General features: G+C 49.1%; 3 protein-coding genes across 3 annotated transcripts; 2 read left to right on the forward strand and 1 right to left on the reverse strand.

Annotated features, from left to right (window-relative positions):
• Window positions 1-23: 23 nt before the first annotated feature.
• Window positions 24-7,106, reverse strand: RFNG (RFNG O-fucosylpeptide 3-beta-N-acetylglucosaminyltransferase). Its single transcript, XM_005508391.4, has 8 exons — window positions 6,750-7,106; window positions 5,866-5,914; window positions 5,276-5,378; window positions 4,750-4,903; window positions 3,677-3,765; window positions 3,421-3,586; window positions 1,989-2,074; window positions 24-1,749 (listed from the first exon to the last, which is right to left on the reverse strand). The coding sequence occupies exons 1-8, from the start codon at window positions 7,104-7,106 to the stop codon at window positions 1,683-1,685; spliced, it is 1,071 nt and encodes a 356-aa protein (XP_005508448.3). The 3' UTR covers window positions 24-1,682.
• A 76-nt stretch (window positions 7,107-7,182) lies between these two features.
• Window positions 7,183-16,497, forward strand: GPS1 (G protein pathway suppressor 1). The gene is made up of 14 exons (XM_065034259.1): window positions 7,183-7,405; window positions 8,339-8,431; window positions 9,350-9,531; window positions 10,509-10,673; window positions 10,843-10,978; window positions 11,141-11,218; window positions 11,625-11,685; window positions 12,070-12,155; window positions 12,639-12,733; window positions 13,815-13,920; window positions 14,274-14,354; window positions 14,467-14,604; window positions 14,794-14,928; window positions 15,681-16,497. Exons 1-14 carry the CDS (start codon window positions 7,373-7,375, stop codon window positions 15,753-15,755), a joined length of 1,464 nt encoding a protein of 487 aa, XP_064890331.1. The 5' UTR covers window positions 7,183-7,372; the 3' UTR covers window positions 15,756-16,497.
• A 1,871-nt stretch (window positions 16,498-18,368) lies between these two features.
• On the forward strand, window positions 18,369-21,732 carry LOC135575810 (uncharacterized). Its single transcript, XM_065035187.1, has 4 exons — window positions 18,369-18,374; window positions 19,233-19,290; window positions 19,560-20,651; window positions 20,916-21,732. Exons 1-3 carry the CDS (start codon window positions 18,369-18,371, stop codon window positions 20,534-20,536), a joined length of 1,041 nt encoding a protein of 346 aa, XP_064891259.1. The 3' UTR covers window positions 20,537-20,651; window positions 20,916-21,732.
• The last annotated feature ends 288 nt before the right edge of the window (window positions 21,733-22,020 follow it).

Below are 22,020 nucleotides of genomic sequence, written 5' to 3' on the forward strand. Positions count from 1 at the left end.
GCAACATGACAAAACACAGCCTCTGACATCTTTAAATATTTATTTTGTAGAATCACTTTATGTACGAGACAGTAGTTTGCTTAAAAAGCTACATCCTGATCTATCCACACAGCCTACTGTATTGTCAACACAGGAAACCTTAAAAGAAGCTTGAATGCATTTAAAAGGTTCTGTACTGCCATGCAGGAGAACGTGGTCCTTTTTCAGGTCAATAAACACCCCACCAGCTCAGAGTACAGCACCTCCTTAGCACACCAGGTTATGCGACCAGTGACTACAGCGCAACACTTACACTGCTCAGTTCTGCTGCCATCCATACCAACTGTTGTCATTTTTGAACTGCAGTTCGCTACTTAATCACCACCCAGTCCACGCTGTGTGTGGTATCTTGCAAGAGGCTACTACCCATGGAAGAAAAGCTCCAACAGAAGAGTTCAGAATCAGTGTTTGAAGACAAAAATCTCATCAAGAACGCATGAAGTTTCACAGCTATAGTTTCTGCTACAGGAGAAGCTTTTACTTCATTTAAAAAGCAGCAGCAGGTGATACTGCTACAGCACGGAACTTCTGCCTTTGTGCAAGTGTGCAGTCTCCTTTTAGTGACTGCATGAACTAGTTATTGAAACATTAAGAAGCAGAGTAAAAATAAACACTGATCTAGACCTCAAGGCAATCAAAATATTATCTGAAGAAGCTGGAGTAACCACAGTCATGTAATTAAAGGTCTTCAAATGATACCATCAAAAACTTCCTCAGGGCACTAAGGCTTGGAGGCATTCCTCCTCGCTCACCCACAGCTTCAGGAACAGGGCGTTCCATCCGCCGCGAGGATGCTCTGGCTCACACAGCCCCCCGGGCAGAGCCGGGAAATGATTACCACCGAGTCTGGCAAGTGTTTCTGCAGTATCAGATATCAAGGGAAGGGCCTTGGACCTAGCAGACCACCATCATAATCAAAACTCACTGCAACTCAGCTGCTGAGAGCCAAGTCTGACAATCACCTCCATGGGAGGTACACACGGACTACAGGGGACAACATGCGCTGTAGGCAACTCTGATCCCATCCTGAGGGAGCTTACCCCTTGCGCAGGGGGTTTCCCCAACAAAGGCTTTCAGCCTTGTTTACCCTGGTGATTCCAGGTTTTCTGGTGTTTATTAACAGACCCTGTTCTGGCCCACAGGTGGAGTTTTAATATGGCAGGCCACAGAAGCTCTTAAATCATCCTCTTCCCAAGAAAGACAAGTGAAAACTTCCCCTCTCTTGTCACCATGGGGACTACAGTCTGCTACAGCACTCCGGCTTCAAGACAAGAGCCTCTAAAGCCCCAAACAGCAGTAAGAATGCTGCTGTTCCCATACTGCGTTTGCCCAGGATGTGTCCAAGCGCGGACTCACAGGACATCAGACAAAAGTGGAAAGTGAACTCACACACGACTGTAGTCATTATACAAAGAGCCACTGGACAAAAGAACAAGGATTCCTCTTGGAATGACCCGGGCTGCAGCAGAACAAACCACACCTTCTTGCTTTTGTAGAGAGAGTCTATCCACCTCCTCTGTAAATACCACCGGATGTCTCCCAGAAGAACAAGAAAAAGAAAAAAGAAAAGAAAAGAAGAGTTCACCACAACTCCTGTCTTACACAAACGGGGCAGGATGCAGGTGTCAATGACTCCTAAAGAATTATGACTTCTTCTTCGCAGGGCACCACATAGTGTCAGGATACAGCAGACAATGGACAGATTTAAATCTACAGAGAATTAAAAAAAAAAGGAAATATTAGATTGGAATCTTGGAATTTTCCATCCAAGGAACATACTAGCGATGAATGTGCAGCAGTCTAATAGAGCAGGGAGGGTGGGTCTACCTGCCTTGGGCACAGCAACAAGAGCAGACATGAGAAAATAATCCCATTAGTGGGTTTGATCATCTTACAGTCGATAAACATGAACAAGGCAGGGAGATCTTGTTTTGGAAGCAGACACTCACCGGGTTGGATCTTGCTGAAGGCCAAACACTCCTCCCACACTCACAACATTGTGTTTGTTCTCAGGGTCCCCATAACTTAAGGTTACCTGTAAAAGCAAATAAATATTCAGAAGTTGTACCACTAATGCAGAAAAACAGAGTGGGGATAGCAGGATTATTAGCGAGCTATGAAGAAAGACTGCAAAGATCCTGTCTGAACAGCAGGTTACATTTGAAGAAGAGTGGTTGGCTTTGAGATGAGCAATACTGGCACTGAACGGCAGCTCTCAAAGGAACTGCTGCTCATCTTGAGGCAACGTGGGAGCATAAACAAAGGAGCTGAAAGCTACATTGCCCTGAAGGACAAGATGAGTTTCAGCTGGGAGTTTGCAAGGGCATTAATGCTGCTAATGTCTGTTACTTCACTAAATGTGTTCATCCTCAGCAGACATTGCCTGAAGTGTCTCAGCACAGAGGGAAATAGAAACATTTGGGTGTTAAACGGCATGAAGAGAACTGCCATGTGACAAACGTGGCAACAAAACCTATCGCCGGAATTCAAATTCAGTGCTATTATTCCACACAAGCACTGTATGAAGAAATTTTCAGGTGCCAGGTACAAGACTTACATTTTCTTTCTAGTTGTGGATTTCCTGGATTTTGGGTTAGCTGTTACTGTCTCAGGGAAACAGTGATCCCCAACGAAAGGCTGTATTCAGCCCACGGTTAAATTCACCAACGTGAAGGAGATTACATCATGCTGGAATTTGGCCCCAAGTGCACATTTCTGCTGCCTAATACAATTGCCAGGAAAATATAACCAAATAGTTTGCAGGGGCAAAACCACACTCGCTTTTTTTCACGGTGCTCAACAGTGAGGCAAAGCTTCTGGAAAGCCTTATAGCTCCATCTACTGCCCACGAGCAGAAAGGTGTCCCAGCAATTAAAAAAATACCAGATTTTTCCTAAGAAACATTAAGTTTCTTGAAATTCAGACAAGTTATTCCTAAAAATGATGAAACAGTTAACTATGTCTTCATTATTGAAGAGGTACTTGCTATAGCTGCTACACTCGTCTTTTTGAACAGCAAGAATTAATTCTTAAGATTTTGTTAGGCAAAGACAGAAATACTTTCTTACACGGCAAACTAAATATTGCCCCCTTCTACACTTGCTCCTTCTGTGACTCATGAAAAGTCAGAGCTTGGCGTGAGCTGAACACCACAGGTAGGCTTAACGCAGCAGAAGGTGTCCCCAGAGGAGGGGACAACTCTGGGACCCGTTGGCTAGGTGAAAGTATGCTTTTTACCCAAGTGAAGGAGCTGGGCGGGACGCAGCCCTGAGCGAGTCTGCAGACATCCTTCTTCGCCAAAGAGTGAGTGCTAAGTGTATGGAGACTTTCTGATCCTATCGAGGTGTAATTACAAGAACAGGACATGAGGCTCAGCCCTACCTGCTGCAGCACAGACTCGCCCTGTAGCCTCTGCAGATTTTCCAGATGGGAATGGAACAAGGGGCTGTGGAGCAGCTTCACCTCCAGCAGCCCCTCAATGATGTAGCCAATAGTGCAGTCGTCAGGAAGACGCACTCTTTCTGCAGTACTGATGAAATTACCCAGGCTGTGAGACAGAGCACGGAAGACAAGATGGAACATGCTTTAAAGCTGACTTAACACATAGTGACGGGGCTCAGCTAGCAACAGTGTTTACCTGGCCCAGGGACTCATCTTCAGGGCAAGACCTCTGCTGATACAGAACCCTGCTCCACCTGTGGCAAACCAGAATTTCACGGTTGTCTTCTGAGAAGCAACAAGAAAAAACACACAGTGGTTACTGATAATCAGCTTTTGCCATCTGGCTGGGCAGGGAAGGGAAGTTGATGTTCTTTTGGATATCACACAGTGCACTTGAGTCAGAACAAGACCACAGATTAACTCCTATTTCTTTAAGGCTGCTGAAAGCACAGCCAGCTGTTCTCTCAAGGGAAGCACTTATCCTGGAACTGACAGTACAGTTAGCACAACTGCAGCAAGCACACTTGAAATAGGAAACTACAGTTCCACTCCGACCCAGTTACACTGGTCCCCTGGTCATTCTAGCTGATGGCCACAGCCAGCTCAGTATCCCCGAGGAGACCAGAGTGGTCCCTTAAGTCACCTGGCTCCATGTCCAAGGGGACTGTTTTGTTGTGCAGTCTTCCCTAACAAGTCTTATAGTAACAGACGTCCTGGCCAGTGGATTGATTTCTCTTTAAGCCTGTCAGTACAGGTGACCTGGTGAGGACTTGTCCTTTAGCACTTGTATCTTCTGACTGAGATATGTTTACTTCCACTTCCCTGTAACTCAGTATCGAAAATGCATTATATACCCACAGAGCCTTTATCACCCATCTGAGATTGGTTAAAGATGATGACTATGTGGTAACTGCTCTCAAAACAAACAAAACCAAACCCCAAAACAAGGAACACTGCCCCTAAAACCACTAAAGGAAGAGCCACGGTGGGGAGGCCATACTGACCTCAGTGTGAGGGAGATCACCAAAGTACATGAGCAAAGGAAGAGAAACAGACACCTGGCCAGGAGATAAAACTCTACTGTACATGTGTATGTGGGGCCAGATCAAAGGTTAATTTAAACCAGCACCCTGGCTCTGGAAATGACCAATGCCAGTCTCACTGCTTGCAGATTAAGTGACTTGTTTTTATGGAGGAACCCTATGAACTCCAGAAGTTTTAAAAGCTTAGGTCAGGAGGACCCTCGGACTAACTGCAAAGCTTGCTTACTGATCCATCACTTTGGACATGGTCAGCTGCCTCAATGGGATGGTCCAGACTCGGTCTCCCCACATAGACATCCTGGCTGTGCGAGAAGGCAGATAAGAGACGCAGGAGTGTCCGTGGGTTCACATAGTTGTCATCGTCCACATGGCAAAACCATCTTAAAACAAAATAAGAAAGTTACTGCAGATCAGTGACAAAGAAGTGAGTTACAGGTTTAGAGCTGAGTCTCAGACTTTGAGGCTTGGAGCAGAACATGTTTCCCATTGTCCTGAACCACACAACTTGGAAGCTGAAAGCACCCACAGATCCTAATTCTGGAAAGAGGCTGAAATTAAAACCCCCCCCTTTAGATTTATCAACCTTTCCATCTTTCAGAGGATGCTTGTTTATAAACACCGCTTCATGCTGTGCTCATCACCACGCTTTAGCTAATGCTGTGTTCCTCACGGGAGCAGAAGAGGTTACTCACGTTTCCTGTGAATACAGAACTGAAGAAACAAAGTCAATCAGAACAACATGTTTCACCTACTTTTGCCCAGATTCCAGGAATTTATCATATTCCACAGACATCTTGCAGCAGAGAGCTTGCCGGGTATGGACAGCAGAACAGTTGGTGTTGATCATATGATCCCCTAGAAAAACAGAGATCAGCCCTTTCAGGTTTGAGAAGCATGTGTAGTCCCAAAAGACTACAAAAGAAGAGCACGTTTGGCACTAATGCTCTGCACCTGAAGTGCGTATGGTGCACACACAGAGTGAACCGCGGGGCGGGCAGGGCTCGTGGGTGATGCGCACAGCGTGCGAGCTGTGCAGTACAGAAAAACGTGTGAGTGCAGAGTGTGCACACAGCGCCACGAGCCTGCGCACGAAGAAATACCTAATGTGACTCTGGACCAGACAGATTTAAGTTTACTAACAGGAAGGAAGCGGGTGCAAAGGTGAACCCAGTATTCAGGAAGTTCCAGGCATCTTGTCCAGGTGGTAAGTAGGAACAGCCTATTCTCCTGTGAAAGGAGCCGTTTTCTCCACTCGCTCCATCTTAACTTTCCTAAGCGCTTGTACAGCAAGAAACAAAACTCAGGTATGACAGAGAGCGCGTACCTGTGCTGCACAGCTCACCTGCCTTCAGGCGTAGCTCCCGATCCTCCCAGTCCGTGAATATAAACGTCTGTGGGAGACAAAAATGGTGTGTCCACATTTGAGACTGTCAGAAGCTAATTTCAGCTCCGCTGGGGTGCAGCCAGAATGCCGAATGTTTTGCCTGGTTTGTTTATTTCACGGCAGTGCGGGGAGCGGGGTGGGAAGTGGCGGTGCGGGAAAGCCCAGCAGCTCCAGCCCCTGCCTTATTGACAAGTTTTTGCGTTGCACACCAAAACAGTCTAATTTCAGTAAAGCACCCGAGACTTTACTCTCCTCATCTCAGGGTACAGACAACCAATTTCCAGATAGGAATGACTGTCTTTCTTGGTAGTACCTCCCTCTGCAAGTTCACCTCCTCTCTCTGGCTAGGAGTCATCCACGGCTGCTAAGAAAGCTAAATGGAAAGAATGGAAGTCAGGGTGGAAATTGCCAGGTGGTAACACTGTCTTGTCCCAACTGCTGGACAAAAGTGTGTTAATATGCTTAAATGTACAAAAATTCTCAAACAAGAGAACAAATACTACACTGGTCTACAGAAAAACCTAGGTTGCAGAACTACTTAGTCCAAAATATTGGCTTACATGCCCCAGCACTAGGAATCATCCACCACTGCAGCATTTTCCAGGGTCATGCAAAAGCCAGTGAACCGTTTGTGCCTGGACCACTGATCCCAGACTGCAAGCAATGAGCTTAATCAGTGACAAACTCTTGGAGGCCGGTTCAGAGAAACTGCTTAGACGAGACAGCCTCCCTCAGCCCGACGAGGAAAGACGTTCTTAACACACGCGAGGAAAAACCGGGCGAGAAGGAGCAGCCGCTCCCGGGACACGAGGGACGGGGCTCCCGCGCCCGCCCGGCCTCACCTGCCCCCGGGCCCGGGAGATCCAGGTCTGGAGCAGCAGGTCCAGCCGGCTCCGGTGGTACTTCCGCGTAGTCTTGACGGCGATGAAGATGTCCTCCAGCGCCAGGCTGTCCCCGCCCGCCGCGGGCCGGCCCCTCCGCGCGGGCGGCGCGCTGCCGCCCGGGCCCCCGCCCGCCCCGGGCCCCCCCGCCCGCGGCCCGGGGCCCGCCCGCTGCGGCGGGGCTGCGCTGGGCCCGGCGGGCGGGCGGCGGGGCGCGGCGGGGCGCTGCCCCCGCGGCAGCAGCAGCAGCAGCAGCGCGGCGGCGCTGACGGACAGCAGGACGCAGCCCCTGCGCAGCCCCAGGCAGGAGCCGCTCATGCTGCAGCCCCGCGGGCCCCCGCCGCGCTGCGCGGCCGCCTCATGGCCCCGCGGCGGCTCCGGGAGCCCGGCAGCGGCCGCACCGCCGCGGCAGCAGCGCCGGGGCCCGCGGGCGAGGGGCGCGCCGCGCCAGGCGAGAGCGGCCGCGGCCCCTTTAAGCCCTTCACCTGTCGGATGCGGTCTGGCGGCGCCGCGCGACCCGGAAGTGGCAGCCGAGCCGGAGGGAGAGGCGGGGGGTCAGCCGGAAGTGGCGCCGCCAGGGGAAGATGCCGCTGCCCGTCCAGGTCTTCAACCTGCAGGTACGGGCCGGCTGCGCTCCCGCCGCCCCGTCCCGCCGCGCCCGCCCCGTCCCGCCGCGCCCGGCGCCTCCTGCGCGGTGTCTGGCCCGCGGCTCGGCTCCGCCGGGGCCCGGCCCGGCCCTGCCGCGGCCGCCGGGCGGCGCGGCGCGGTGCGGCCTTCCCAGGGGCTGCGCGCCGCCGCTGCCCGGCGGGAGGAGGAGCCGCTCTCGAACGGGCCCGGGCCCGCTCGTCCCCCGCCGCTCTGGCCGTGTCGCGGGGAGCGGACACGGCCCGGCCCAGCGGCCCCCGGCCCCTCGCGGGGCGGTCGCGCTGTTGGCGGGGGCCGGGTGAGGCGCGGCCGCGGCGCGGGGCTGGGCCTCGGTCACCGCGCCGGCCGGCCCCTGTGCCCGGTAACGGCAGCCGGCGCTGTGTCGGGGCGGGGCTGGGAGGCCGGGGCGGGGGGGTAGCTCAGCAGTGGCAGGTCTTCCCGCGCCCCCGCCCGCTGCAGCTCATCCTTCATTAAAGCAGCTTTGAAAGGTTCTGCTGAGCTTTTTGGGTACTTTTTAACTTTTGGAGCTCCTTGAGCGGAGTGTTAGCGTCTGCTCTTGCTCCAGGAAGATTAATGGAGTGTCATTTGGAATTTAGCGTGCATACCCGGGATGCTTTGGAGGGTCGGATTTATTGACCCCTTCACTTTCTTTCTTGGTGATCTGCCAAACAAAATGAAGAGCTCTGTGCGAGTGCTGAGCCCTAGTGCTGCTCGCTTTAGCTGAAGCGTCCTGCTGACTAACGGTGTTGCTAGAGAAAAATCTTAAATGTGTCTGAAGACCAAGGGGTGTTTTTTAATTTTAAAAATTTAGTATGTATTTAAGCAAGTTCTTAACAGATAGAATCACATGCTTGTTTCCTGCTTACATGTAACAAGTTACTTTTGACCTCATTTTGCTGTTCTAGGGTGCAGTAGAGCCCATGCAGATTGACGTAGATCCACAAGAAGATCAGCAAAATGCACCTGATATCAACTACGTGGTGGAGAACCCCACTCTGGTACGTGCTGGTTGAGTCGACGTTTCGTGGGTGTGGCCTTGCTCCTTAAGGTTTTTAAGAAAACTCCCTCATTTTACTCCTTGTCAAATTGTTATTTAGGGATTGATAGAGTCTCTTCAGGGCGAGGTGGGCTAAGAGCAGCGGTGACCCCGTGTAGCTCCTGGTCACACACTGACCTGCTGCACCTTCCGGGATGGAGGAGGAATTGCTGGTTTGTGACTTGCTGCCTGCTTGACACTTTTCCATTCTGAAATACATTAGTAGCTCTCTGATTTCTTGCAGAGACATCAGTCTTTCATTTTGAGTCTTGTTCTTTGAGGAGCAAGGCTCAGGTGCTTCAAGTATATAATTAGGATAGAATTATTTCATTGTTTGGTCATCTGGAGACTGGCTAAAATCGACAGAGCCGCAGAGTTATAAAGGGCTTTATTTGCTTATATCAGTTTCTTCGATTTTTAGTTGATGGTTTTAGATTTTAGCCACTTTTTATGTATCAGCTCTGTAACAGTGAGAGATAGGTGTTGCAGAAGAGAACAGAAATGTTAATTGGAAAAAGTTAAAGCAACATTAATACTGCAAAATAAAGCACACAGTCAGGAAGCTTTGGATCTCGCGTAGCCTCTGAAGCTTTAATCCGTTCCTCTCATCCCTGTGCCTTATAACTGTTGTCACATGGTTATTTGCTGTTTACTGCACAGCCATCTATTTTGTTTTGGTTCGGTTTTCAGCTTATGACCTGATACCTTGTTTGATTTCATTGCATTTCAATTCTGTTCCAAAGCTAGAGTGGTGAAGCAGTTATGTTGTGGCCTTTATGTCTTTGTTATTACTACAGCATCTAAGCGTTCTACAAAAATGAGTGATTTTCTTTTCACCATAGCTGGTGTGAAGGGCCATAATTCCCCGTTTTGTTTGCAGGATTTGGAGCAGTATGCATCCAGCTACAGCGGTCTGATGCGAATTGAGCGGCTGCAGTTTATTGCTGATCACTGTCCGCAGCTGCGCGTGGAAGCTCTCAAGATGGCACTGTCGTTTGTCCAGAGAACTTTCAATGTTGACGTGTATGAAGAAATCCACAGAAAGTTGTCTGAGGCCACCAGGTACTGAGGGGTCATGGGGGCACAAGGAGCTTTTTTGGCCGAGTTAAGACCGATGTGCCACAGCGGGGCGCTTTGCACGCAGTGCCAGCGTGTTCCTTGTGCACCTTGTCTTTGCCTGTGGAGTGTGACAGCAGTGAAAAGTGCATGTTCAGGCCTAAGGTCTCGGGCTTTTTTACAAGATTAAACACAGAAGACCTTATCTCATTCTAAAGCCTTAATGCTCTGAAAGGCTATAGGTAGGTATTGAGGAGAGTTTAGTCCTTGTGACTGCTTCAAATATCAAGGAACACACTTGTCTTTTCTTAGGCAGATTGTGAAGATGAAGCCTCTTCTAGATGCTCTTGTGTTGATAAATTAAAACCTTGTCCGTTTGCCTTGGTTTGGGGGCTGGTGTGTTTGTGTTTTCCTAACGCCAGGCTTGCTGTTAGTTGCCTTTGGTAATGCTCTTATCCAGCCACACTTCCTGTCTTCGCATTATTTTTGTTGCTGTGCTTACTTGTTGCTTTCTTGTCTTTTGCCCTGGGAGTCTTTACCATGTACGTGTGACAGTGTATGCATTGCTTTCTTGTATGTAAAAAGGACCATTGGTAAAAAAACAAAACCAAAAACCCGTTAAATCATTAAATACTTTCATTGAATGTAATAATTTATTGCAGCACTGTTACAAACTTACTTTCAGTTGATTGACAGAACAGGTTGTTTCTTTAAAATTAGTAATGTCTTGCTTGTTAATAAAATACCCGCAGAAGATCCCTGGGATCATTTTGAGAAGAATTTGTAAACATCTGTGATGCTCACGTTACTGTTGTCACTGGAAATCTTAGCAGTCTTTTTCTTTTCTCCCCGCCATCCTCGTTTTCTCGTTGGTCTGTTTTGTGTATGCAGTGACGTTCCTTAGGGTGACAGTGGCAGATACATAGCAGACCTCGCTGTTTGGAGAAGATTGCAGCGTAACAGCCCCATTCAATCTCTTTCAGAGAACTGCAGAATACACCTGATGCTGTCCCTGACAGTGGAATTGAGCCCCCTCCTCTTGACACAGCTTGGGTTGAAGCTACACGCAAAAAAGCTCTTCTTAAACTGGAGAAACTCGACACAGATCTGAAAAATTACAAAGGGAACTCCATTAAGGAGAGTATCAGGTGAGATGCAGAAGGCTCTGCTGGAGCAGCGAAGAGCATTTTGCTCCTCCAGGCTCCTAACACAGGATGTCAACTGCATTCGGTGCCTTAGGTCAGCATGTTGAGAACAAACCGACTGTGTCCCTTTCTCAGCACACAGTTCATTGCTGTTTTAATTCCTGTGCTGCAGGAGAGGCCATGATGACTTGGGTGATCATTACCTTGACTGTGGGGACCTCAGCAACGCTCTCAAGTGTTACTCACGAGCCCGTGATTACTGCACCAGTGCTAAACATGTTATCAACATGTGTCTCAATGTCATCAAGGTAGGAAGGTTTGTAGGAAACGGTGCCGGGTGTCCCTCTGACGTTTGCTGTAAAGCCCACCTGTACTTTGCTCTGGTCACCTCTCGTGTCTGCAGTGATACTGCTTATCTGGGCAGCACCAGTTATCTGTTCCCGTTCTACACCATTTCTGTCTCTCCGCAGGTCAGTGTCTACCTCCAGAACTGGTCTCATGTTCTGAGCTATGTAAGCAAGGCCGAGTCTACACCAGAAATTGCAGAAGTAAGGTCCTGCTTTTTAACTTGCAGGAGTTTTCCTTTTGTTTGCTGTCTCCACAATTTGTAAAATGATCCCTTCCTTTCACCCTTTATGACTTGCTCCCTGTAAGACTCCCTTCATATTACAATCTGTTCTTCCTCTAATCCAGCCTCCTTGGCTGCTATACTGTTTATTTTGAGATTCACTTTTGCTTTTCTCCCATGATATGTGTGTAGGAAATCTGTCTCATGGTAAAACCAGAGAGACTTCCCATTCTGAGTTCTTGCCATATTTCCCAAGACAAATAAGATGAAGTTATCTTGCTATTGAGATTTGCAAGGTAGTTATTAGGATGACATATCCCAAAGACAGTTGTAATCAAAATGGTTTTCATGGTGTTTGCTCACTACTGCTTTTTCTTATCCTTCAGCAAAGAGGAGAAAGAGACAGCCAGACACAAGCAATTCTCACCAAACTGAAATGTGCAGCAGGTGAGCAAATCCTTCCGCTCTCCGTATTGTCTGCATGTCTGTTAGCTGTCCACAGGGCTTTTTGACAACAGTGTGTGCCTGGTTTTTTTTTCCTTGAAGATTTGACAGACTTTGTATTATCTCACCAGAAACACAAAATTTAATGAAACTGACGGGACTTCTGACTTGTTTTTGCCATTTCTTTCTCCTCCCTGAGTTTCTTCAGAGAGGATGCCAGTGTGAGTCAACGTAGTGCACGGGATGCTAGAGACTGAGAGTCTTGTTTCACTTCAGTAGTGAGGGCACTTGCAACCATGTGATGGCCTGTCCTACTCCTCAGGTTTTGCAGTCTCTCCTCATTTGTATGCTATCATAAACAAAGGACTAACTTTTTCTGGTTCCTAGGCTTGGCTGAACTAGCTGCTCGGAAGTACAAACAGGCAGCAAAGTGTTTCTTGTTGGCATCATTTGATCACTGTGATTTCCCTGAGGTGAGGACCAAGAGGGAGCTGTGTGCAGGTCTTGGAGGGGATGCAGTTCTTCTAAATATTAGGTTTTAAAATTCAGATATTACAGTTATTCCCACAGCAGTCCTGTGTAGTTTGGTGGTGCTGTGAACCATGTCGTGGGGTTTTTTTTTTTGGTTTGGTTTGGGTTTTTTTGTTTGTTGTTTTTGTTGGTTTAAATCTCGGTTCTTGGTTTCTCTACATGACCTACTCTACACCAAACAGCAGTTACTGTGAGATTGGTGTATCTGTGTAGCTCAGTCGAAAGCCTGGTTGTTGGAATGGGTCTCTGCTCTTTCAGCAGTGGGCAGTTGCTCCTCAGGCTCTGGGTGAACTCCTGAGAGCACGCTCAGTGGTTCCGCTGCGTCTGACAAGGACTAATCTTGTCTCTGTGAAGACGTGGGGCAGGTTACTGAATTCCGCCTTTGTGCCATTGCAGTAGCCAGTGACAGCTCTCTCTCTCTCCAGCTGTTATCTCCTAGCAATGTGGCTGTGTACGGTGGTCTCTGTGCCCTTGCTACCTTTGACCGCCAAGAACTGCAACGAAATGTTATCTCCAGCAGGTAAGCGGTGCCTCGAGAGCAGTTTGTGTGTACTGGACGTCTCCTGGGACATGGGACTTTGGCTGAGAGTGGATTCTGGCTGGCGTAATAGCTTCCTCTTACAGGAGAGAAGGAATCACCGAACCTTAGTTTGGCTTTAGTATTAAGTGACATTTCACTGTCTAAAACACAGTGGTTAATCACAGCTGAAACTTTCGTGGTGTGATGGAAGTTTCCAACCCAGGACAAATCCAACATCTACTTAGCCCAGTTTTCCGTCTCCATCAGTGGTCCGTATCAGACATTAAATCAGAGGGATAGAGGCCCACAGAAGGCAGGTGCGAGATAATTTGCCTTCATCTTGCCGCTTGTTCTGGTGTATTTTAATTGTATTAATACAATTGAATAATTGTTAATGGAACTTGCAGTGTGATCTAACTATGACATTTACAAGGTTAAGCGAATTACAGTCTTTGGAAGAAAATTGATACTTGTGTGTCATAGATTGAATTACAATGATAATGAATTTCTGTCGCCTAAGTGTATGGAAGCGCTAGTTTTAAACTGATGTGGAAAAAGGGTTGTTACTCTCACTTTAACTGGCTCGTTCGTAGGGTGAGATCCCAAGGTTGGGAGATCTGTGATGGAGAACTGGGGGAGTGCTGAGAAAGGACGCACCTCCCGAAGATCTCCCGCACTTAGGTTATTTTCCTGAGACGTGCTCTGCCTGGTGGAGGCTGCGCTTCGAAATGGAGCACAAATCTGGCAAGCACAGCACTACGGCCTGTGTTTTCTGGTGGTGTATCCTGATTTTGACCTATTCCCACTCTTCTTTTTTGTTCTGTGTGGGCAAACACTTCTACTGCTTGGTTTGTCAGACGTCTCTTGGCTTCCTCCACCATAGCTCTGGTGCTGTGCTGCATCTCGCTGTGTTCCCGGCTCCCAGCCCTGCTGAAAACGGGCCCTTTGGTCTGTTAGAGAGTAAATTCTTGGAATCTTTGAATGACAGTGGCAGTTTGTGACCTTGCGACTTGGAGTGATGGGGTTGTGGGGTGTTTAGTGGTACGTTCCAATGTCTGATCACTGCCATCTCTATCTGTAGCTCCTTCAAATTGTTTTTGGAGCTGGAGCCACAGGTTCGTGACATCATCTTCAAGTTTTATGAATCTAAATATGCCTCATGCCTGAAAATGCTGGATGAGATGAAGGTGAGTTGTAGGGGAGCGGTGCAGAATGGACCTTAAAAGTTCCCTTTGCCCAGCCTTTTGTGAGAAGCGGTGACTATTGGAAGTAGCTACTAAGAGTGTTCAGCTTTTCTGTGGTTTCTGTCTCTTGATGTGAATGGAAATTGGGAGTAGTGTGGCTGTAGGGGGTGAGGAGAAATGATCATTTTTTAAGATTTATTGCTAGTTCTTTTATTCATTCTTTTTTTTATGGTATTGTCTTGCTGTAGTGTAATATCCTTAAGGTTTAAGTATATATACAGATATGTTTCAGAATGTGGGAATAGTGTATTTTTCCAGGCTGCTTCTCAGTTTCTGATGTGGCTTTTTTCGCACAGGACAACCTGCTGCTGGATATGTACCTCGCTCCTCATGTCAGGACACTTTATACCCAGATTCGAAATCGAGCCCTTATCCAGGTAATTGTTCCTGTAATCCTGAGAGGTGGATGAACAGCGAGATAGGCCATCTCTTTGTGATTGCTTTTCCCATGTGCTTTCATTTGGCAACGGAATATTTTATTCTTCCTAGTACTTCAGCCCCTATGTGTCGGCAGATATGCGCAAGATGGCTACTGCTTTTAATACCACCGTGGCTGCTCTGGAAGATGAACTTACTCAGCTGATCCTGGAGGGACTGATCAATGCCAGAATAGATTCGCACAGTAAGGTGAGTGTGCCTGAGCCACCGTAGTAACATTAGAAACTCTCCATTCCTGGGACACTTGGAAGCTGCATTCATGTGTTCTGACTGGTGTTTTCAGTAGGGCTGATCACCCAACGCCCCAGGTACCTTAGCTTTGTTCTGCCGTGGAGCCCTGTCGCAGCGCCTTTGTACAGTTCTCTGTATTGGTTACAGATCCTTTATGCTCGAGATGTAGATCAGCGCAGCACAACTTTTGAGAAGTCTTTACTAATGGGCAAAGAGTTTCAGCGACGTGCCAAAGCTATGATCCTGCGAGCTGCGGTGCTGCGCAACCAGATACACGTCAAGGTATGGACATGGCAACCGTGGGCTTTCATACAGTGGTGAGATAATTGGTTAGTTGTTTTTGTCTTTTTAACTGAAACTATACAAGTTGGTGAATTGACAATTCTGGAGGGAAATGGATTTGTTGTGCTTATGGTTGGACAAATTCTTACAATAGTTAACAGCAAATGTATAAGGAACAAGCATTTCTAGCAAATATGTTGACCTGCTTGTACAATGCAGAATGTCTTTTGAAGTTTATATGCTTGGGTTAATTCTAAGTAAGTTGTTTGACTGGTTCTTGGTCCACGTATCTTTCATCTTCGCAGAAGAAAGATTGTTTGAGGTAATTTTTTTTAGTAGGGAAAGTAAAAAAAATGCAGGAATTGCTCGTAGTATTCCTTCCAGGACACAGTAATGCTCTTAGGGAGGACAGGCCATCTGCCACGGAACATGTGGAATTCTATAGTATGTTCATCTCTGTGGTAACTACATACCAGACCGGATTAAACTTCTGGGGCCAGCAGTACCTTGTACGTAGTAAAGTGGCTTAAAAGTTCTGGTTTGACTTTTTCAGGAACAGTTCTTGTGAACTGCAGTGATAGAAGTTGCAAACACAAAGCTTTTGCAAAGCCATCGTTATTTATGAGTTGGGGGCATGCTCTCCCCACCGCTGCTCTCCTGCTGCGCCTCGCCTGTGCTCCCTTCGGCCTCAAGAGGCGCTCTGCAGCATGGTCACACGTCACTCACCAGGATGTGTTTTGGTCTCGTTGCAGTCTCCTCCGAGAGAAGGCAGCCAAGGGGAGCTCACCCCAGCCAACAGCCAGTCCAGGATGAGCACCAACATGTGAAAAGCCTCACGCGGTACCAAAAGAAACGGGCCCTCCAGGACTGTGCCGCGTCTCACCCACTACCTGCTGAGCTCGGCGAACTGTCCCTGTCTCCCTCACGTCTCGCTCGGATTTGGAGGGTCAGGGCTGATGGTGGATAATATGAATATTCAAATAACTTCAATACTGCTTGAAAAGAAATTATTTCTAAAAACAGCATCCCTGCAATGGGCATCATTTCAGTTTTGGTAGAACATCTTCCTCCATTCTCCTTCTTTCTCCACTCCATAAAGAGTTGTCTGGTTATTCATACAGATGCTGAATTGTGAGTTTTCCAGCTGCTACTAGTTTTCTTGTTTCAAAGCTGCAAAATTAGTGTTAAGTTGAATGGACAGGCGTGATCTAAGATGTATTTCACTGGTCTGAAAGTATTGCCTTGATTCTGAGCAATGCTGAACTTTGTTTTTTCCCAGGTAAACATAGAGGTGCGTTGCTCTCGGTTATGGAGCTAGAGTTCTGGTGGGAGAGGCGACTTGTATCGAGAAACTCTTAATGGTTTTTCACCTACACCTGAAAGCATGGCGCCACTTCCATGCATTCAGTCACAGGCCTTTCTTTTAGGGTGTTATGTCTGCCTGGATCCAGGTTTTTTCTGTCCGATCTCTGTTTTCAAAGACTTGTTTCCTGATGTGTTTCACACTTGTGCATGACCTGGCTTTGGGGTCCAGTGTTATCATAGCAGTAAATCTCTATTTCATGCAAATATTGCTGCTTGTCCAGTGTGATGGTTTCCCAACAAGCGCAACAGTTGCCTCTGGTAGCGTGGATAAATGCCATAAAATACCACCCGAGCCCTGCGGAAGAGCTGAAAGCAGCCGGTCTGGGTGCCCGCGCTCCGGGTGCATTTATTCTGCTTTTCCTTTTATAAAGGGATTAAAGGTGGCAGCCTACGTGTGCGCGTACTCTGGTCACCAGAGGTGATCTGCACTGGGTTTTCTGAAGGCACCGCAGCCTTGCATTCATCTAGACAATAAGGCAAGCTAAGAATTTTGATCCAGCCCTGACTGGTCTGGCAACTGAGTACAGATGTTACTGTTAATGCGCTAATGCTTTTTTAAAAATAAATAAACTGTTATATCTAGTGCATTAAGCAGCAGGATTAAAAAGCTGCTGAGTGTTTGGTAGTTTGTGCTAAAGTTGGATTTTAGGTATTTTGATATCAAGCCATTGACTTCTTTGCCAGGCTTGATGTTTTATAAGCCATTGTATTTTGCTTTCTGATCTGGTTGGAGGTGTAGCTTGGATGGACTCTGAAGAAAGTGCAATTTGAAGGAACGTAACAGCAAAATTTCTGACTTGCATTTGCACAGGGATAGCTAGGGATGAAGGAACGGCAGTAGGAAACAGCCTGGTTCTCTTGGTGAAGGCAGTTTTAATTAGCACAACTAATTTTAGTGGTAATGTCAAAACTGCTGTTATGAGATTTGTGTTGGAGTGATGGGGGTGATTGGTAACTCGCTTGTCTAGAGTGGCGATCTGTGTCACAGCAGTTCGTTGAGGGTGGACTGTCCCCCTGGCGCGGTGGCCGGTGCGGTGGCAGCCGAGGGGCGTCCCGTCCGATGGCGTCCCGGCCGATGGCGTCCCGGCCGATGGCGTCCCATCCAATGGCGTCCCGGCCGATGGCGTCCCGGCCGATGGCGTCCCATCCGATGGCGTCCCATCCAATGGCGTCCCGGCCGATGGCGTCCCGGCCGATGGCGTCCCGGCCGATGGCGTCCCGGCCGATGGCGTCCCATCCAATGGCGTCCCGGCCGATGGCGTCCCGGCCGATGGCGTCCCGGCCGATGGCGTCCCATCCAATGGCGTCCCGGCCGATGGCGTCCCGGCCGATCGTGCGCGTTTCTGGGGCTCTGTCCTGAGGGTGTCAGTGCAGAGTGACTCAGGTGGAATTTCAGCGCTGCTCTGTCCTCCCCCAAAACTGCCGCTGAATGGCGTGTCATTCCTGATACATGCAGTTTAATATAAACTTTTAGAAAAACAAATGAGTAAATGTTAATAATAGCAACCATGCTTCTGATAAAGACCCATCATGCATAGGTAGAAAGTGCCGGTCAGGCACTGACTATTTATTTACTTTTTTTTTTTAAGAGTAAATTCTAAGCCAAGTTAATTTGGCCATTGGAGGTTCTTACGCCGTCATTTCCTTACCTCCTGTGCGGCAGGTGCCCGTGGAGGAGCAGCGCGCTCCACAGGACAGCGCTCTTGGGCCACCCCCTTGTGACTAATACACGTGAGCATCAACTGAACTTGCAGCAGGCTGAGAAACACCAGGCCGGTATGGAAGTGACTCTGGCGTGTGTCCGGTGCTGTCAGGGAGCAGGGTGGATTACCCTCTGCTTTGCAAGTGAGCTGTGTACTTCAGCTGATGTTATTTTGCCTTCTGCGTTCCTGTAGATCTGTGAATTCCATGCGACGTTTCATACGGTCGGATAGAGCAACGCAGCTTCAGATTATCTCGCAGGATAGCCTGGTCAGGCTGCGTTAGACAGGGAGCAGAAAACTGGCTGATAGGGTACATCAGCCTCTGAGAGATTCAGTGTGAGATTCAGTAGCTGGAAGTTGGGTAAATTCATAATGCAAGTAAGACAGTTTATTGACAGCAGGTAAATAATTTGAGCTCATGCTTCAGTAGGCTTACTGCAAGGTACAGACTGAAGGGTAGCTGCAGATGGTCTAATTCAAACAAGAATTCAAGCGGCAAGAGCTGGAAATCCGTCTTGCACGGTAGATCAGGCCAGGTAGTCCCGTTGTCCTTGGTCCCGCAGGTATCACTGTTCAGTTCTCGAATGCTCTGCAGCTGTAGCTTTGACTATTACAATCCATGTGTCTGTAGCTTATGTAACTGTGAATTCTATGTGTACGTAAAGTTTGTACCGTGTAAATACATGCCGAGATCCAGGCTTTTCAATCTTTGTTTTGATGTACTACTTTTTGTCCTGGTTTTCTTTTAAATTCTCTGATATCTCATAAGCTGTTTGCCAAATAAAGGCAGATCGCTTTCTTTTTGTCAGGTGAACTACTCCCACTTTCTCTTGTGCCTCTGAAAATGGATTCAGATACAGGAATCCAATCTGCAGCCCCTAAGGCTGAGGATCGTTTTATCAGCACTCTCCATGCCTTTTTCTCCTTCACCTCCCGTCAAAAGTGAATCGTATGTGTCATCTTGAGGGCTGTGAAACAGAAACAAAACAGGGCCTTACCTTCTGAGCTGGCAGGCTGCAATTATTTGATTAGAGGTAAATAGGATAATTAGTATATTGCCTAGCCTGAAAGCAATCCCCAGTTAGTGTGTAGGTGCAGGTGAGCTCAGCGGGAGTGGTAAATGGCGCCGCTTTACTCATGTTGTAATAGTGCCTCCTAATTCACAAGCATTGTTTATTATGATGTTGATACACAGGTCATCTTCACCTCATTAACTGCAAGGTTATAATCTTGTAGAACGTCTGTTCCAAGTTCAGGTTGCAGCTTCGTTTCTCCGTTCGCGTGGTGATGTGCGGTGAGGTGCACAAGCGGAGTTCTGTGTTGTGGTGCCGAACCAAACAGCGCGTTGGGAGCGCGGCAGCGTCCCGCGTGTCACGGGACGGAGCCAGCAGGACACGCGCCCGTCTGCCTGCGTTGCCTCTTGAGAAATGCCTTGGGGGTGGGGATGAACATGCCTTAAATCCTAATTCTGCATAGAACTGTGTCCATTTGGGATTCTCGGGTATTAGGCCCTTCCCTAAAGCCAGCTTGTTCCTTCCTTCACCCTGGGGATTCTGGGGTGAGAGTGCACCTGTGAGAGATGTGTTCCGAAAGCCGCCTGCGCGGCTGGGGACACAGCCCGGCTCACTCGCACAGCCGCGGTCACTCGCACAGCCTGGGTCACTCGCACAGCCTGGGTCACTCGCACAGCCGCGGTCACTCGCACAGCCCCGGTCACTCGCACAGCCCGGCTCACTCGCACAGCCCGGCTCACTCGCACAGCCGCGGTCACTCGCACAGCCCCGGTCACTAGCACAGCCCGGGTCACTCGCACAGCCCGGCTCACTCGCACAGCCCGGGTCACTCGCACAGCCCGGGTCACTCGCACAGCCGCGGTCACTCGCACAGCCCCGGTCACTAGCACAGCCCGGGTCACTCGCACAGCCCGGCTCACTCGCACAGCCCGGGTCACTCGCACAGCCGCGGTCACTCGCACAGCCGCAGTCACTCGCACAGCCCCGGTCACTCGCACAGCCCCGGTCACTCGCACAGCCGCGGTCACTCGCACAGCCCCGGTCACTCGCACAGCCCGGCTCACTCGCACAGCCGCGGTCACTCGCACAGCCGCGGTCACTCGCACAGCCGCGGTCACTCGCACAGCCGCGGTCACTCGCACAGCCCCGGTCACTCGCACAGCCCGGCTCACTCGCACAGCCGCGGTCACTCGCACAGCCGCGGTCACTCGCACAGCCCCGGTCACTCGCACAGCCCGGCTCACTCGCACAGCCCCGGTCACTCGCACAGCCCGGCTCACTCGCACAGCCGCGGTCACTCGCACAGCCCCGGTCACTAGCACAGCCCCGGTCACTAGCACAGCCCGGGTCACTCGCACAGCCCGGCTCACTCGCACAGCCGCGGTCACTCGCACAGCCGCGGTCACTCGCACAGCCGCGGTCACTCGCACAGCCCCGGTCACTCGCACAGCCCGGCTCACTCGCACAGCCGCGGTCACTCGCACAGCCCCGGTCACTCGCACAGCCGCGGTCACTACAGTGTTGTAGCAGTGGATATTTCTCGTGCAAACACCTTTTCTGACTGTAAATTTCTGTACCACAGCGAGCAGGAGATTGACTGAGCTTTCTGATGTTTTGGGGAAACTAAACAGGAGGAGGTCAGGTAAGCAGTTTGAAATTCCATGATAATTAACATTTAGCTTTTTATTAGAAGGGGGGGCGTTTTTCCAACAGAGCAGGAACTCGGAATAGTTGCCAGCTTCAACGTGTGCCTGTGCGAGGGAAGACGCGGACGATTTCCATGGGAGGTGGCACATGTAATTTCAAGTTCCTGTCTGTAACTAAGGCAGAGAAGCTTTAACTTTGGTTCTCCCACAGTAATCACTGGACTATTCGGTAAAGGCCGCACCCTTTCCCTCCCCCTCAGTTTCTGTGTAGTTCCAATTCATGAAGCAAGCTGGAGGAACACCTGCCCAGCTTCGTGTCCATGTGGTCTGAACAGAAGGGTAGCCAGAAATTATGAAAGCTGCTGAGAGTCTTGGTCGACGGGCCGACTAAGTTTGGAAGATGCTATTCCCAGAATATAATGGAAAACATTTTATTCAAGTAACAAGTAAATGAAATGGGAAGACTCAGTCAGAGGGTTTGAACTACTTCTATTGTCATCTGAGAAAGCCACAATGAAGTGTTAGGCAGCATTTAATGTCAGCCTCCAAACGGACAGGAGGTTCTTAGCTCTTGTGGTACCTCCAGAGAACTTGGTGTGGCCGAGATGTGGACAAATGTCTGGAGAGATTAAGATGCACGTGATTGTGTGATAGGGACGGTGCCTGAAGAAACAGCTTGGGAAATGTGAACGCAGACAAAATGGAGCGCAAAGGTGACTGAAGGGCAGGACAAGGGCTGTGCTCGCGAGTGACCGTCTTGCTTGGGGGCTCTCGTTCAGCGCTTTGAGTGAGAATGTTTCCCCGTGGCTTAAGTCAACAGCTGCTAGGAGTTGAGTGTATTTGTTCTGCGTAGTGTTCCAGTCCGTGTATGAACTCATGACTGTAAAACAACATAATTTGTAGTGCAGATTAGAAAATACAAACTGATCTTGCCAGGGCTCAAGGTGGCGTCTGTGTGTGTGTGTGTGTGTGTGTGTATATATATATTTATATATGTGTGTGTGTGTGCATGCATGAACACGCACACAAGCAGCACAACATAGTTGTTGAAAAAACTACAAAAAAAAAAAAAAAGAAGTTACAAACAGTTTCCATAGTAATTGGCGTGCGGGTCGCACAGAGTCCTGACAGCGCTGTGTTCCTGTCATTGCCAACACAAAGGTCTCGAGCCCCTCCTGGCCGAGGGTGAGGCAGGGAAGGGTCTTCCCTGTTTTCTGAAGGGCACGGTGCTGCGCTGGTTTTCTGACCTTTGGTTTATTACTCTTCCGTACTATTTGAAGACGCTTTGCCGGCGCTTTGTGCAGATCCGGCATCCCGGGCGCTGGGGTTCCCGGCCCTTTCCGTTCAGCAGACCCTGCGGAGTGG

The sequence above is a fragment of the Columba livia genome, chromosome 18, assembly GCF_036013475.1.
Source record: "Columba livia isolate bColLiv1 breed racing homer chromosome 18, bColLiv1.pat.W.v2, whole genome shotgun sequence".
In the NCBI taxonomy this organism is placed as follows: domain Eukaryota; kingdom Metazoa; phylum Chordata; class Aves; order Columbiformes; family Columbidae; genus Columba; species Columba livia.

Coding starts and splice junctions, on each gene's coding strand:
- GPS1 (XM_065034259.1), top strand. CDS start 7,373: ATGCCGCTGCCCGTCCAGGTCTTCAACCTGCAG. Junction 8,432..9,349: donor TGGTGGAGAACCCCACTCTG/GTACGTGCTGGT, acceptor TTTTGTTTGCAG/GATTTGGAGCAGTATGCATC. Junction 12,156..12,638: donor ATCACTGTGATTTCCCTGAG/GTGAGGACCAAG, acceptor CTCTCTCTCCAG/CTGTTATCTCCTAGCAATGT.
- LOC135575810 (XM_065035187.1), top strand. Junction 19,291..19,559: donor CGTTCGCGTGGTGATGTGCG/GTGAGGTGCACA, acceptor TTCTGGGGTGAG/AGTGCACCTGTGAGAGATGT.
- RFNG (XM_005508391.4), bottom strand. CDS start 7,106: ATGAGCGGCTCCTGCCTGGGGCTGCGCAGGGGCTGCGTCCTGCTGTCC. Junction 5,379..5,865: donor GGAGCTACGCCTGAAGGCAG/GTGAGCTGTGCA, acceptor CTGTTTTTCTAG/GGGATCATATGATCAACACC. Junction 1,750..1,988: donor CTTCAGCAAGATCCAACCCG/GTGAGTGTCTGC, acceptor AATTCTCTGTAG/ATTTAAATCTGTCCATTGTC.